Raw genomic sequence first — 14841 nt, 5'->3', positions numbered from 1 at the left:
CAGTAAAACAGCATTTATACATCCATCATTTTCAGGATTGTTGGTAACTTGGGCATATTTCCCCCAAATAACCTTGCCTCCTTGTGTCACAAGGCCCAGCTCACTCACGTTCACCTCAATGACAGTACCTTTGGTGATAACACCCAAAGTTGTATATAGTGGGGCTGAGGGATTCTTCTTTACACTGAGTACTGGCAGGCAAAAGGTGACTTTCAGTTCAGGATTTGTTACGTGGGCCTTCTTGAAACGTAAGCCCATTGGCCTAATGAATCTTTCATATTTAGGTGGTTTTCTAGTAAAGCCATCTCCAACAAAGCAAACTTTTGTAACCATCCTCTTTCACGCCTTCTTTCTCTTTCCTGTTTGAATAACTTTTAACACTTCTGTTTCTCCCTGGGCTCGAACTTTGGGTAGAGGGACTTCCCATTTTCCCGCTTTCTCTTTCCGTTTTTGTTTAATCATATTGGAAAGTACTTTAGCTAGGGACTGTCCTTCTCTGTCCAACAGATAGGCAGGTACTGCTCCTTGTGGAGTCTTGTCATCATTCTTCTGTTTGGTGTTCCTCATCTCATGCATCTTGACAGTCTTTTTCATTTGTATTTTCTCAGCATGGCGCTGTTTATGATAGAGCTTAGCCTTCAGACCAATCATCTTTTTTGCCTTCTTTGAACGTTCATAAGCCTCCCGACTTTCCTTCTTTCTCTTTTTCTCATGGTAATCCAAACGGTATCCATAGCGTTTACGATGTAATTCAGTTTTGTGGCATGGTGACGATTGCAGCATCGCTGGGAGCAGCCACCCGGATGCAAAGAAATTGTCAACTTTCAGATCGCAAAGCAAGCATCTTTTCATATACTTACTGACCATTTGTATGAGGGAGATTTTCAGAAAGTTATGAAAACTACGTAATATGAAAAAAAAAGAAAAACCTTGGGACCAGCAGATGACATAATGGTTATGTCGCTGGACTCCCATATAGTTGACCGTGGTTTGAATGCCAGACCCGTCAACTTAAAACTCACACCAGGCATGTGTGCGTGCATGCCAAAGATTCCCAGAGGAGAATGGAGAAGGGATTGCGGTGTTGCCATTCCCTGGGGGGATGAGTTTTCGCTTTCTGTCTCTCTGTCTCTCTGTCTTTCCAGTGAGCACATATGCCCTACAGCAAAAAGTCTCTATTAAAAAAAAAAAGAAGAGGGACCAGCAGTTGGCGTAATGGCTATGTCATTGGACTCCCATGTAGTCGATGACATTTCGAATCCTGAACCTGGTAGCTTAAAGTCATGCCTGGTGCGTGTGCATGTGTGCCCAAGATCCTGAGAGGAGAATGGAGGAGAAGGGATTGCAGCATGGCCATCCCCCCCTGGAGGGGTGATTTCTCACTTTCTATCTCTCTGTCTCTGTCTTTCTGGCAAGTGAACATGCCCTATAGCAAAAATATCTTCCTCCCCCCTCCCCCAAAAAAAAGAAAAGAAAGAAAGAAAAAGAACTGTACAAGTATTTAAAATTGTTTTGCACCAAAATGAACTTTTAATTTCATTTTTCCATGAACTTTTTTCTCCTTTTTTAACTTTTTTTGCTATAGGGTGCGTGCACTCACCAGAGACAGGGAGAGAGCGAGAAGTGAAAAATCGCCTCCCTGTGGGGATGGCCATGCTGCAGTCCTTTCTCCTCCATTCTCCTCTTACGATTTTGGGCCACACACACACACATACACACACGCAGCATGATTTTCAAGCTGCTGGGGTCTGGGACTTGAACCACAGACTTTGCCATGTAGAATCCAGCTGCCTTTACTTCCACACCACTTGCTGGCCCATTTTGCCCATTTTTTAAAAGTGTATTTATTTAATTCTTCTATGAATGAGAGAGAGAGAGAGATTGTATAACCAGTTAGGTCCTGACACTATGATCTCCCACCAGCCTTCAGCCATCCTTGAGTTGTGGGCACACATGTGCGTGGTGTACTCAAGGATGTCTCTGGACTTAAATTGGGAACCTTCTCATGTGAGACTGCTTCACATAGTGTTCTGTTTTACCACTGTACCACAATCTAGCCCCTTTATGCTTATGCTTTATTGGGTTATTTGGATTTTTTTAAATTATTTTATTTAAATTTATTTATTTACTTATTTTAATTTTACTAGAGAGAGAGAGAGAAAGTGAGAAAGCTACCAGGTCCAGGACTTGAACTGTGGTCGACCATGTGGGAGTCCAGTGCCCTTAACCACCACGCCACCTGCTAGCCTCTGGGTTTGTTTTTTTTTTTTTTAGTTGTAAGAGGTTGTTTTGTTTTGTTTTGTTTTGTTTTGTTTTAATATATCTAGAGACAAATCCCTTATGAGATAAATGGTTTATAAATTTTTCTTACATCCCATTGATTGGTTGTTCTCTAAGTATTTTTTAATCATTTACTTGTTTTCACATTTTCCACATTTACTTTTCATATAAAAAAATTCTTGCTCATATGCTATAGTTTTTGACAGCTAATAAACAACTCTCAAAATTTTTTAAAAATTGAATTTTAAAGACCATGCAGTCGACCATAGTTGTTACAGAGTCACAAACAAAATTCTATCAAATATTTTGAACATTATCTTTAAAATTCTACCACAGTTCAAGTCCTGGACCTGGTGGCTTGAAACACACCAGGCACGTGTGCAGGTATGCCCAAGATCTGAAGAGGAGAATGGAGGAGGAAGGTTGCGGCATGGCCCTCTCCCCTGGAGGGGCAATTTCTCACTTTCTGTCTGTCTCTCTGGTGAGCTTAAGTGCCCTATGGCAAAAACTTATACCAAAAAAAAAAAATTGGTCTTAGGGGTCAGCTGATGGCATTGTGGTTAAGGCACTGGACTCTCAAATAGTTGACCGTGGTTCGACCTAGTGGCTTGAAAATCGTGCCAGACATGTGTGTGTGTGTGCCCAAAATCCCTAGAGGAGAATGGAGGAGAAGGGATTGTGGTGTGACCATCCCCCTGAGAGATGATTTCTAATTCCCTTTTAGTGTCTGTCTCTGAATATACACACCCTATGGGATAAATCTTTTAAAAATTGATTTTAATGTTTTCTGCCTCTTCCCAAATTAACCCTCTTTACTTGTTTGACAAAACTATGTAAAGGAGTTTGTCACATATTTTAACTTTACCTTGCTCTGTGTATGGTGTTGACTGACATGTATAAGAGTGGATGTGTATATTTATTATGATGTCTAATAATCATGAAGTTTATCACTTTCTAGGAGCATAGATAAAATAAAATTAGTAGTGCATCAGAGTTATTTTTCTGTTTATCATATCATTACTAAAATGAGTGCTATAATGTCACAGGACTTTTGGGTTTGTACAAATGTAACCATAAATTATATTGATATCAGATATGAATTGAGTATTTGTAAAATATCAGGTATATCTCAAAATATAGGACTGCAGGGGCTGGCAGGTGGCATGATGGTTAAGGGTGCTGGACTCCCACTCTAATTCAAATTAGGAATTATAGTTTTTGGGTTTTTTTTTTTTTTTTAGAGATTTTTGCTACAGGGCGCGTGCTCTTGCCAGCCAGCCAGAGAGAGACAGCGAGACAGAAAGTGAGAAATCACCCACCAGGGGGGATGGCCACACCGCAATCCCTTCTCCATTCTCCTCTCGGGATCTTGGGCATGCACGCACATGTACCTGGCGTGAGTTTAAGCCTCCGGTTCCGGGACTCAAACCATGGTCGACTACATGGGAGTCCAGTGACATAGCCATTATGCTAACTGCTGGTCCCAGGAATTATAGGGGTTTTTTTAACCCAACCTCATCAATATTACATTTATATCTTTATTTCTTGCCAAATTTATTTTTTCTCAATGACATCAATATGCTAAGTTGCTTTATCCAACATTACACATGCATCAGTTTCAGATTAGCACTTTGATCATTACCACCAATATAACTACTTAGTGAACATTTCTTTGTTTTTGTTCTTGTTTTAGCTTTGCATTTCTTTTTCTCCTTAGGGTATATCTCACAAGGGATACATAGAAAAATTATTGTGTTTTAAAGTGACACAAAGTTCTTCTCTAATGAATGAATATGTTACCAACTGGTTTCATTTTACTTTGAATCTCTAGGGATTGCTTTTTTAAATTTAATATTTACTTTATAACAATATTAAGTATTTATATGGTTCAAAGTAAAATCTGTAAAACAAAGAAACATTCAAAAGTTCAATCTACAAAACAAGACATAGTCCAAGGGGTCTAGTTTCTATTCTAGTCCTCTCTATTTTATTTTCCCCTACCTAATAGATAACTATTTTTTTTAATTTATGACTGATTCTTTAATTATTTATACAAGAATTTCTTTTTTGGGGAGAGGTTTTTTTTGCTATAGGGCACGTGTGCTCACCAAACAGACGAGACAGAAAGCGAGAAATCACCCCCCAAGGGGGATGGTCACGCCGCAATCCCTTCTCCTCCATTCTCCTCTTGGGATCTTGGCACGCACGCACACGCGCCCGGCGTGAGTTTTAAGCCACCAGGTCCAGGTCACGAACCGTGGTCGACTATGTGGGAGTCCAGCGACCTGGCCATTACGCTAACTGCTGGTTCCCAAGAATTTCTTTTTTATAAAGAATTATTTTATTTAACTTTATTTATTATTATATCATTATTATTTTTCAGTTTGATCAGAGAGAGACAGAGAGAGAGGAAGTGAGAAAGCAAGCCACCAGGTCTGAGACTTGAACTGTGATCGGCCATGTGGGAATCCAGCGCCTTTAACCACTACGCCACTTGCTGGCCCCAGGAATTTCTATATATTTTATATCCTGACCAAATAACTTCCATGAAGTCCTGTACTATCTTTTATTCCTTGATTACTTATAATGTTCTCTATCCACAACCTGAATGATAAAATATATCTTTTATTAAGCATTGTATAGATAGGAATTAAAAGAAAGCTGAGGGGCCAGCAGATGGCATAGTGGTACATCAGTGGACTCCCACATGGCCAACCACAGTTTGAGTCAAGGACCTGGTGGCTTGAAACGTTCACTAGGTACATATGTGTGTGTGTGCTCAGTATCCTGGGAGGAAGAATGGAAGAGAAGGGATTGTGACATGGCCATCACTTTCTCTCTCACCGTCTCTGTCTTGCACTTCCCACCAGGATTGCATGCACTCTAAGGCAAAAACCTCTACAAAAAAAAAAAAAAGAAGAAAGTTGGTATTTTAAATAAGCTAGGGGTTTGAGGGAGAAAATATTATGTGGGTAGAAACTTAACTAGTTGTTATCAAACATTTTAAAGACTTTCTAGGGAAGAAGGAAATCATGTTGTTTGGCTACAGATAATATAGTAGTATGGAGGGGCCAGCAGGTGGCATGGTGGCTAAGGTGCTGGATATTCCCACATGGCCAACCATGGTTTGAGTCCTGGACCTGGTGGCTTTCTCTCTCTCTCTCTCTCTCTCTCTCATCAAATTAAAATAAATGAATGAATAAATAAAATAAATAAACCATAAATAAAATATTTTTTAAAATACAGTAGGGTGGATGGGTATATATACATATATAGAGAGGGAGAGAGAGAACACCAGTTAATCTGAAAAAAATATTCTATTATGTATCATTCTGAAGCTGAAGTAAGTCTTCTCTGTGGTTTAAAATTATTATCACTGGAGCAATTCATATATCCTATAAAGGTTGAACTGAGTGACCTATATAATCATTTGGTGATTCTGATTTTTGGAGTTGTTTTCCAGCTTTGTATGTAATTCAGCTTAACAGTTCTAATTGCATAGTCTCTGGGTAATCATTGTGTTTTATTTTAGGAATCAGTGACATTTAAAGATGTGGCTATTGACTTCACTTTGGAGGAGTGGAGATTGATGAACTCTATGCAGAGGAACCTGCACAAGGATGTGATGCTAGAGAATTACAGGAATCTGGTCTCTCTGGGTAAGGAGAAATCCTCTTCTTTTTTTGAGAGGTTTTTCACGATAGGGCGCATACACTCGCCAGACAGACAGAGAGACAGAAAGTGAGAAATCACCCCCCCCAGGGGGAATGGTCACGCCGCAATTCCTTCTCCTCCGTTCTCCTCTCGGGATCTTGGGCACGCATGCACACGCGCCCGGCATGAGTTTTAAGCCACCGGGTCTTTAGCAGCTTGAAAGACACGTGGGCGTGTGTGCATGTGTGTCCCAAATCCCAAGAAGAGAATGAAGGAGAAGGAACTGTGGTGTGGCCATCTGTCCTGGTGGGTGCTTTTTCACTTTCTCACTTTCCCTCCTCTCTGACTCTGGAGAACACACATGCTCTCTACTACCACTACGCCACTTGCTGGCCCCAGGAATTTCTATATATTTTATATCCTGACCAAATAACTTCCATGAAGTCCTGTACTATCTTTTATTCCTTGATTACTTATAATGTTCTCTATCCACAACCTGAATGATAAAATATATCTTTTATTAAGCATTGTATAGATAGGAATTAAAAGAAAGCTGAGGGGCCAGCAGATGGCATAGTGGTACATCAGTGGACTCCCACATGGCCAACCACAGTTTGAGTCAAGGACCTGGTGGCTTGAAACGTTCACTAGGTACATATGTGTGTGTGTGCTCAGTATCCTGGGAGGAAGAATGGAAGAGAAGGGATTGTGACATGGCCATCACTTTCTCTCTCACCGTCTCTGTCTTGCACTTCCCACCAGGATTGCATGCACTCTAAGGCAAAAACCTCTACAAAAAAAAAAAAAAGAAGAAAGTTGGTATTTTAAATAAGCTAGGGGTTTGAGGGAGAAAATATTATGTGGGTAGAAACTTAACTAGTTGTTATCAAACATTTTAAAGACTTTCTAGGGAAGAAGGAAATCATGTTGTTTGGCTACAGATAATATAGTAGTATGGAGGGGCCAGCAGGTGGCATGGTGGCTAAGGTGCTGGATATTCCCACATGGCCAACCATGGTTTGAGTCCTGGACCTGGTGGCTTTCTCTCTCTCTCTCTCTCTCTCTCTCATCAAATTAAAATAAATGAATGAATAAATAAAATAAATAAACCATAAATAAAATATTTTTTAAAATACAGTAGGGTGGATGGGTATATATACATATATAGAGAGGGAGAGAGAGAACACCAGTTAATCTGAAAAAAATATTCTATTATGTATCATTCTGAAGCTGAAGTAAGTCTTCTCTGTGGTTTAAAATTATTATCACTGGAGCAATTCATATATCCTATAAAGGTTGAACTGAGTGACCTATATAATCATTTGGTGATTCTGATTTTTGGAGTTGTTTTCCAGCTTTGTATGTAATTCAGCTTAACAGTTCTAATTGCATAGTCTCTGGGTAATCATTGTGTTTTATTTTAGGAATCAGTGACATTTAAAGATGTGGCTATTGACTTCACTTTGGAGGAGTGGAGATTGATGAACTCTATGCAGAGGAACCTGCACAAGGATGTGATGCTAGAGAATTACAGGAATCTGGTCTCTCTGGGTAAGGAGAAATCCTCTTCTTTTTTTGAGAGGTTTTTCACGATAGGGCGCATACACTCGCCAGACAGACAGAGAGACAGAAAGTGAGAAATCACCCCCCCCAGGGGGAATGGTCACGCCGCAATTCCTTCTCCTCCGTTCTCCTCTCGGGATCTTGGGCACGCATGCACACGCGCCCGGCATGAGTTTTAAGCCACCGGGTCTTTAGCAGCTTGAAAGACACGTGGGCGTGTGTGCATGTGTGTCCCAAATCCCAAGAAGAGAATGAAGGAGAAGGAACTGTGGTGTGGCCATCTGTCCTGGTGGGTGCTTTTTCACTTTCTCACTTTCCCTCCTCTCTGACTCTGGAGAACACACATGCTCTCTACTAAAAAACAAACAACTTTGGTCCTAACTCTGTGGTACTGTTAGAAATGTCCAAGATTCCAATGAAATATGTATTTCTTACACTGAGATTCCAGCTGCACAGTCGACAGCCAACTATGTGGAATCCAGCTACCTGGCCGCCCCTAGGACCAAAGTTATTTCTAGTTATTTCCATAAATGGGAGTTGTTATCAGTGCCTCTAGAAAGGGAAAAAAATGTGTTCGTTTCTTTCTAAACTCAGATTATTTCCATGATCTGTTATCCCATCAGCCATGATCACAGCATTGAGCTCCTTTGAGATATATTTGTAATTCTTTAGAATGTCACTGTACAATAGACTGTTCTATGATAGGAATGTTCTATATCTATGATATACAATATGGAAGGTACTAGTCACTTGAGGATTCTGAGCACTTGAAACTTGATTAGTCTCTAAATAAAAGATTCTAATGCCCAATTTTTTTGGGGGGGGAGAGGTTTTTTTTGCTATAGGGCGCGTGCGCTTGCCAGACAGACAGAAAGAGACATAGAGACAGGAAGCGAGAAATCACCCCCCAGGTGGGATGGCCACACCGCAGTCCCTTCTCCTCCATTCTCCTCTAGAGATCTTGGGCATGCACGCACACGCACCTAGCGGGAGTTTAAGCCACCGGGTCCGGGACTCGAACCGTGGTCAGCTATAGTGGGAGTCTAGTGACATAGCCATTACGCTAACTGCTGGTCCCCTCTAATGCCCAATTTTTATGCCATACTGAACTTCAAGGTGATTGTCAAGAAAGTCATTACTCTGAAAGGAAATCTCAGTTGCTCAAGTGAACCAACCAAACTACAAATCTGTAAATTATATAGTGGTTTATCATGTAGGAACTTGAATGTTCCGTAGAAATCCTAAATTGTATAGTTTTTGATTTGTCTCTAGAAGTAACACTGATGTCAACCTATTGTCATGGATATGCTCTTCCAAAAAAGGAATATTTATTGGACTTGTATTTCCTTTTCCATACAAGTCTGCGAAGAGAAGGAATTTAGTCACCCATTGGTCTTTACCCTGCTCAAAAACTCAGATGTGGACATTGACCCTTCGCTTCCCAGTAATATAGTCCTTCTGTACAGAGAACCAGACAGTCATTCTGAGTGAATCTGTGCTCCCTTCTAGCTTTTCATACATTGAAAATCACTATCAGATAGCTGGTAAAATTTCTCTTCTCTAGATTGACCATCTCAGTTTAAGTATTTCTCTTTTAGTGTGTGCTACAGCTTCCTTCATCATCCTCATTCAGTCTTCTGGAACTTACTAAGTTTGTTGATGGTAGTGTGCTACAAAGGAAATTAAGACATGTTTAGACATGATCTGGTCACCATGGATATAATGACAATAAAACCTCCTGTGTTTCAGATATTTTATTTCTTTGAATTAACTGGAGTATATCAGCTTTTATACAGCCATCTCTCACTTTTGACTTATGTAAAGCTTAATGTCAACTCATTTTTTTCCACAGAAAAAAGATTTTTGCTAGTCCATCCTAAGAACTGATTTAATTTATTTTTAAATTTATAATAGAGCACATGTGTGCACATGTAAGAGTGAGAGTAAGAGAGAAAGAGACAGATGAGCCCCCTTCGCTGGCCTAGTATGCCACAACTCCCTTCATAGTCCTCCAGCCTGTCAGATCTTGGGCACTCAAGCATGTGCCCAGCATGTTTCAGACTGATCAGGCCAGGGATTAGAACTGCAGTTTTTTTTGTGGGATCTGGCTTTTCTTGAGCAGCACACTACTGTTTCCCCACAGAGCTGGCCCTGAAGAATGGGATTTTATATTTTATTTCATTTAAATTCAGATTTGAATAGCCACATGTGGCTAGTGGCAACTGAATTGGACAGTACAGTTCTAAAACCTCCTCTAGTAGCTACTCTGCACAGATTAAGAACTGAGGTTGAATTTGGCAATATTTCTTGCTTATAGCTTCAGTCAAATTCTATTTGTTTTTCTCTGAACAGGGCTTGCAGTTTCCAAACCAGACATGATATCTCATTTGGAGAATGGGAAAGGGCCATGGTTGGTGGTGAGAGAAATTTCAAGAACCACTTATCCAGGTAAGTTAATCAGAACCAGGAAGATGAAGTTTATTTCAAGTAACAGATCATAGGGAATGTTTAGCAGAACATCTGAAATATTTGGGGGAGTATCTTTGCTCAAAACTACCACAGAGGAATAATACTTCTTGCTCCTTGTTGCCTGTCCTTCTTACCCCCATCTTTTTTCTCCCTTTCTCTCTATACTCCACTTTGGTTTCCTGTCCATTCTGCTCTACTCTTTTTAGAATATGATTTTTATAATTATTCCTTCATTCCTTCTTCAAATGCGTAAATTATCCCTTTCAATTCAGTCCTCTCTGGTGAACTATGTTTTTCTCATTTATTTCACCATTATCTGACATTTCTTCATTCATTCTCCCAAACTTTTTTAAGTGTCACCCTTCATTTCTTTTTTAAAGCAATTTTAAAAAGAATCATTTTATTTAACTTTATTTATCCACTTATTTATTTATTTTAATTTGACCAGAGAGGGATATAGTGAGTGAGACAGAGAGAAAGTGAGAAAGCAAGCTGCCAGGTCCAGGACTGAAACCATGATCAGCTATATGGGAGTCCAGCACTCTTAACCACCATGCCACCTGCCAGCCTGAAGGGTCACCACTCATTTCTTTTAAACAAAACCTATTTAACTTTCTTCACTTACAAGGAGATGAAATTTTAGGGGATCTCTTTTCCTCTCCTCCATGTTCTTAACTAATTGAGAATACAAATAAGCAATTAGTTGAAAGCCTAAGGAAGTTACTATGATTGAAGCATAATGAGGGTACACTCTCCTGAATAAGATTAGAGATGCAGGAGTCTGCCTACACAGTGCTTTGTAGATAATGTAAGGAGTCTGGATTTTAATCTGAGTGTAGAAGCATAGAAATATTTTAATCAAGGATTTTTAGAAAATAACCTTGTCTATGGAGATTGAATTTAAGGGCATAAGGCAGACAGTAAGTTAAGGGCTTGTTACAATAGTCTAGGCAGGAAATGATGATAACTTTGATTAGGGTGATGGTGGTGAAGATAAAGAAATAAATGAATTCTAGTTCATTTGAGTATTCATTTTATTATGATGCCATTTATAAATCACATATGTTATATATACATTTTTTATATGTCAAGTATTATATATACTTAAAAGAAGGAGTGAAAGGTGGATATTGGAGATAATTTTAAATGATTTTCCCGAGGATGTATTTGCTTGCCAGACAGATAGAAAGCACCCCTAGTAGGACATGGTCATGCAACAATCTCCTTTCCTCCATTTCTCCCTCCTAATAGGAGTTTGGGGCATGTGTGCTTGGTATGTTTTTCAAGCTTCTGGGACCAGGATTCATACTGCAATCAGCCATATGGGATCTGGTCCCACATGTACAGTGCTTAACCACCGTGGTACCAGCTCAGCCCACAAATGTTGTTTTAGAGAAGGAATATTTCCACCCATGAAGAAAGAAAAATAGGGTAGCTATTAAAGGAAAGTATGGCGTGAAGAAAAATGTTCTTATTTTATATTTTGATGGGAGTTTTTGTGGCATGTTTGAGTGCTGATAGGAATTCCTCTGGGAGAAATTGATGTGGCAAGACAAAACTTGGGAGACTAAGTGTTTGGAAAGGTTAAAAGGGATACAATCTATAATAGAAAAGGACATATTTACATTTGGTAGGTAGGGAAGTTGACTTTTGTGTTGTACCACTAGGAAAGATGGAGAAAATGGGTGCAGATGTGGTGGGAAGAAGGAGACATTCTATTATGATAGCTTTTGTTCTCTAAAATATAAGGTAAGGTTATCAGCTCATCATAAGAAAAAAAAAGAGTGAGGGAGGGGAAGTTATATTTTTTTATGGTGCATAGACTTCATCAGGGAAACCATCTTGGCATGAAGCATTTATTATGGAAGGTGTTCAATTATGGCTTTTATATCTTCAGTTTTATAGGACTATTCATATTTCTTATTTCTTTTTGTTTCATTTGGCAAATTCTATTTATCTAGGAATTGGCTTATTTAATCTAAAAAAATCTTTATATGGCCTTCATTTTAAAAATAAATTATTGATTTAATTTTATTTATTACTATTACTATTTTTTAAAGAAGTATTTATTTAATTCCATTTGTTATTATTTTTTAATTTGACCATACAGAGAGGGAGCAAAGAAAGGAAAGCGAGAAAGCAAGCTGCCAGGTATAGTACTAGAACCATGGTTTGCTAGGTGGGAATCCAACGCCTTTAACCATCACACCACCTGCTTGCCCCACTAGTATTATTTTTTAAAATTTTCTGTCGGGCACACTCAAGAGAGAGAGAGAGAGAAAGTGAGAAAGCAACGCCAGGTCCAAGACTCAAATCCACAGTCAGGTTAACCATTAGCACCTTAAACACCATGCCACCTGCTGGCCTGGCATTTATTTGTTTTTAATTGCCAAAGGGCACAGGTGTTCTCCATAGAATGAAGTTGGTGGGGAAGCATCCCACCAATGGGATATAGTCATACCACAATCCCTTCTCCATTTCTCCATCCCGTTGGATTTTTTTTTTTTGAGAGGTTTTCGCTATAAGGCACGTGCACTCACCAGACAGATAGAGACATAGAGACAGAAAGCGAGAAATCACCCCCCAGGGGGGATGGTCACGCTGCAATCTCTTCTCCTCCATTCTCCTCTCGGGATCTTGGGCACGCACGCACACGTGCCTGGCATGAGTTCTAAGCCACCAGCCAGGTCCGGGATGCGAATTGCGGTTGACTACGTGGGAATCCAGCAACATAGCCATTACACTAACTGCTGGTTCCCCTCCATCCTGTTGGCTTTGAAGCATGTACACACATGTGCCTAGCATGTCCCAAAAGTCACCAAGGCCATAACTTGAAACATAATTGGTCATACTGATCTGACTCCTTTTACCACTAAGCTATGGGGCTGGCCCTGACCATTTTTGAAGGATATTTTTGGTAAGTTTAGAATTCTAGTTAGCAGTTACATTCTTTTAGCATTTTGAAGGTTTTTCTCTGTTCCATTCCGTTGTTCTATTTCTCTGTTTATTTCATTGTTTTCTGTCTTACCATAGAATCTATTGAGATGTTGGACCAGCTGGTGGCATGGTGGTTATGGGCTCTGGACTTTGATATGGCCCACCACAGTTTGAGTCTTGGACCTGGCAGCTTGCTTTCTCACTTTCTCTCACTTTCTTTTTCACCCTCTTTGTCTCTGGTCAAATTTAAATAAATTAAATAAATAAGTAAAGTTAAATAAAATAATTCTTTATAAAAAGAATCTATTGAGATATCAACCATCTGTCTAATGCTTGAGTCAGCAAACATTTTATGTAAAGGACAAGGGAGCAAAGGCTTTGTGGAATTGTAAGATCTCTGTTGCAGCTATGTCATTCTACCACTGTAGCACACAAGCATCCTCAAACAATAGATTAACCAATGAGCATTGTTCTATTCCACTGAAACTTCATTTATGGGCACAACTTGAATTTTATATCATTTTAATTTATTACAATGTCGCATTCTTATTAAAAAAAAATTTTTTTTTACTAGAGGGTGTATTCACTTGCCAGAGAGAGACAGAAAGACATAGGAAGGGGGAAAACACACCAGAGAATGGTTACATTACAACCCCTTCTCCATCTCTCTCTCTCCTTCAGGATTCTGAGCACACATACATATACATCCAGTGAGTTTCTCAAGGCACAAGGCCTAGGACTTCAATTGTGCAGGTTGGCATGTGGGGACAGTTGCCTTAACTTCCAGGCCATGGAGCCAGCCCATATCATTCTTTTGACATACTTTCTTAAAGCATTTAAAATTCAAAAGTCATCCTTATCTCATTGACTGTGTCAAACAGAAATTGGGCCAGATTTGGCTATATTTACAATTTCTGATTTAATCATCACTCCTTGAAAGAAATCTGTTAATTTTTTCCTCTGGCTGCCTTTTTTTGTTTTTAAGAGAGATTTTTCGCCATAGGGTACATATATGCACTCCAGAGAGAAAGAAAGAAAGAAATCACCCCCTGAGGGAATGGCTACACCACAATCCCTTCTTCACCATTCTCCTCTTGGGATACTGGGAGTGCATGCACATGTGCCTAGCATGAATTTTAAGATGCCAGGTCTGGGACTTTCCATCAGGATGGAAAAATGGAGAAGAGGTAATTGTAACATGACAGCATCCCATTGTGGGTGCTCCATCGCTCAACTTACAACCACCCACCTCTCTGGCAGTAGTTTTTTTTTTTTTTCTTTCCCTTAAATTTATTATTTTTTTACATTAATTCAGTATACATCATTACAGCATACAAAATGAATTTTCCATCCAAAATACACTGTATATTGGCTCAATCAAGCACATTGACATACATGTTATCAATGAATAATTTTCCATTTCTTATGTCTTGTATATTTTGCCTTTTTTTTTTTGGCCATCCTTGATTCCCTATCCCTTACCCTCTGCCCTGTCCAACCCTCCTCCCACATTGTCTCTGGTATCCATGGTTGCTTTCTATGCCTTCCCCCCATTTAATTGATTTGCTAATGAACTAAATTTGTCTAAATATTTGTAAGAGCAAGCGCAGCTGATATATAGACATACATGAACCCAAGTCTGATGTTAGGCATAAACCTCAGTGAGTAGAATGAACATACTATAAAGTAGTACCTAACTGGGGCTATATAGCTTACTGCAGTCATCATATATGCATTTTTTTATTTTGATAACAGTTTTAGTGTTTTGTTTTGTTTTGTTTTTTTTCTCCTGAATTTATTTTTTTAATTAATTTACATTCATTCCCTGAGCATCATCACAACATAACTAAATGTGGTTTCCCATCTAGGATAAACTGCGTAGTGGCTTAATCATGCATGTTATCATCAATAATATTCCATTTCTACTTTCATATATAT

At 39.2% G+C, this 14841-nt stretch overlaps 2 protein-coding genes across 3 annotated transcripts in view; one reads left to right on the top strand and one right to left on the bottom strand.

The window, feature by feature from the left end:
- Positions 1 to 14841, top strand: part of ZNF624 (zinc finger protein 624) — a 34277-nt gene that overhangs the window by 12160 nt on the left and 7276 nt on the right. Inside the window, exons 4-5 of one of the 2 annotated variants that reach the window (XM_014585155.2) lie at positions 5813 to 5939; positions 9850 to 9945. In XM_014585155.2, the coding sequence (XP_014440641.1) occupies positions 5813 to 5939; positions 9850 to 9945 (223 nt within the window). Of the gene's footprint in view, positions 1 to 5812; positions 5940 to 7362; positions 7486 to 9849; positions 9946 to 14841 lie in introns of those variants that run through there. The other variant, XM_014585154.2, reaches the window with a different exon arrangement.
- On the bottom strand, positions 7 to 747 carry LOC106734145 (ribosome biogenesis protein NSA2 homolog; the record flags this gene model as incomplete). Its single annotated transcript, XM_014585157.1, is given in 1 exon segment — positions 7 to 747. A coding segment is annotated over 1 exon segment (741 nt), but the record flags the coding sequence as incomplete, so codon positions are not given.

Source organism: Tupaia chinensis, unplaced genomic scaffold (genome assembly GCF_000334495.1).
Source record: "Tupaia chinensis unplaced genomic scaffold, TupChi_1.0 Scaffold149131_1, whole genome shotgun sequence".
NCBI lineage: Eukaryota > Metazoa > Chordata > Mammalia > Scandentia > Tupaiidae > Tupaia > Tupaia belangeri.
Note: the sequence above shows the minus strand (reverse complement) of the source record. Positions and strands in the feature narration are given on the sequence as shown.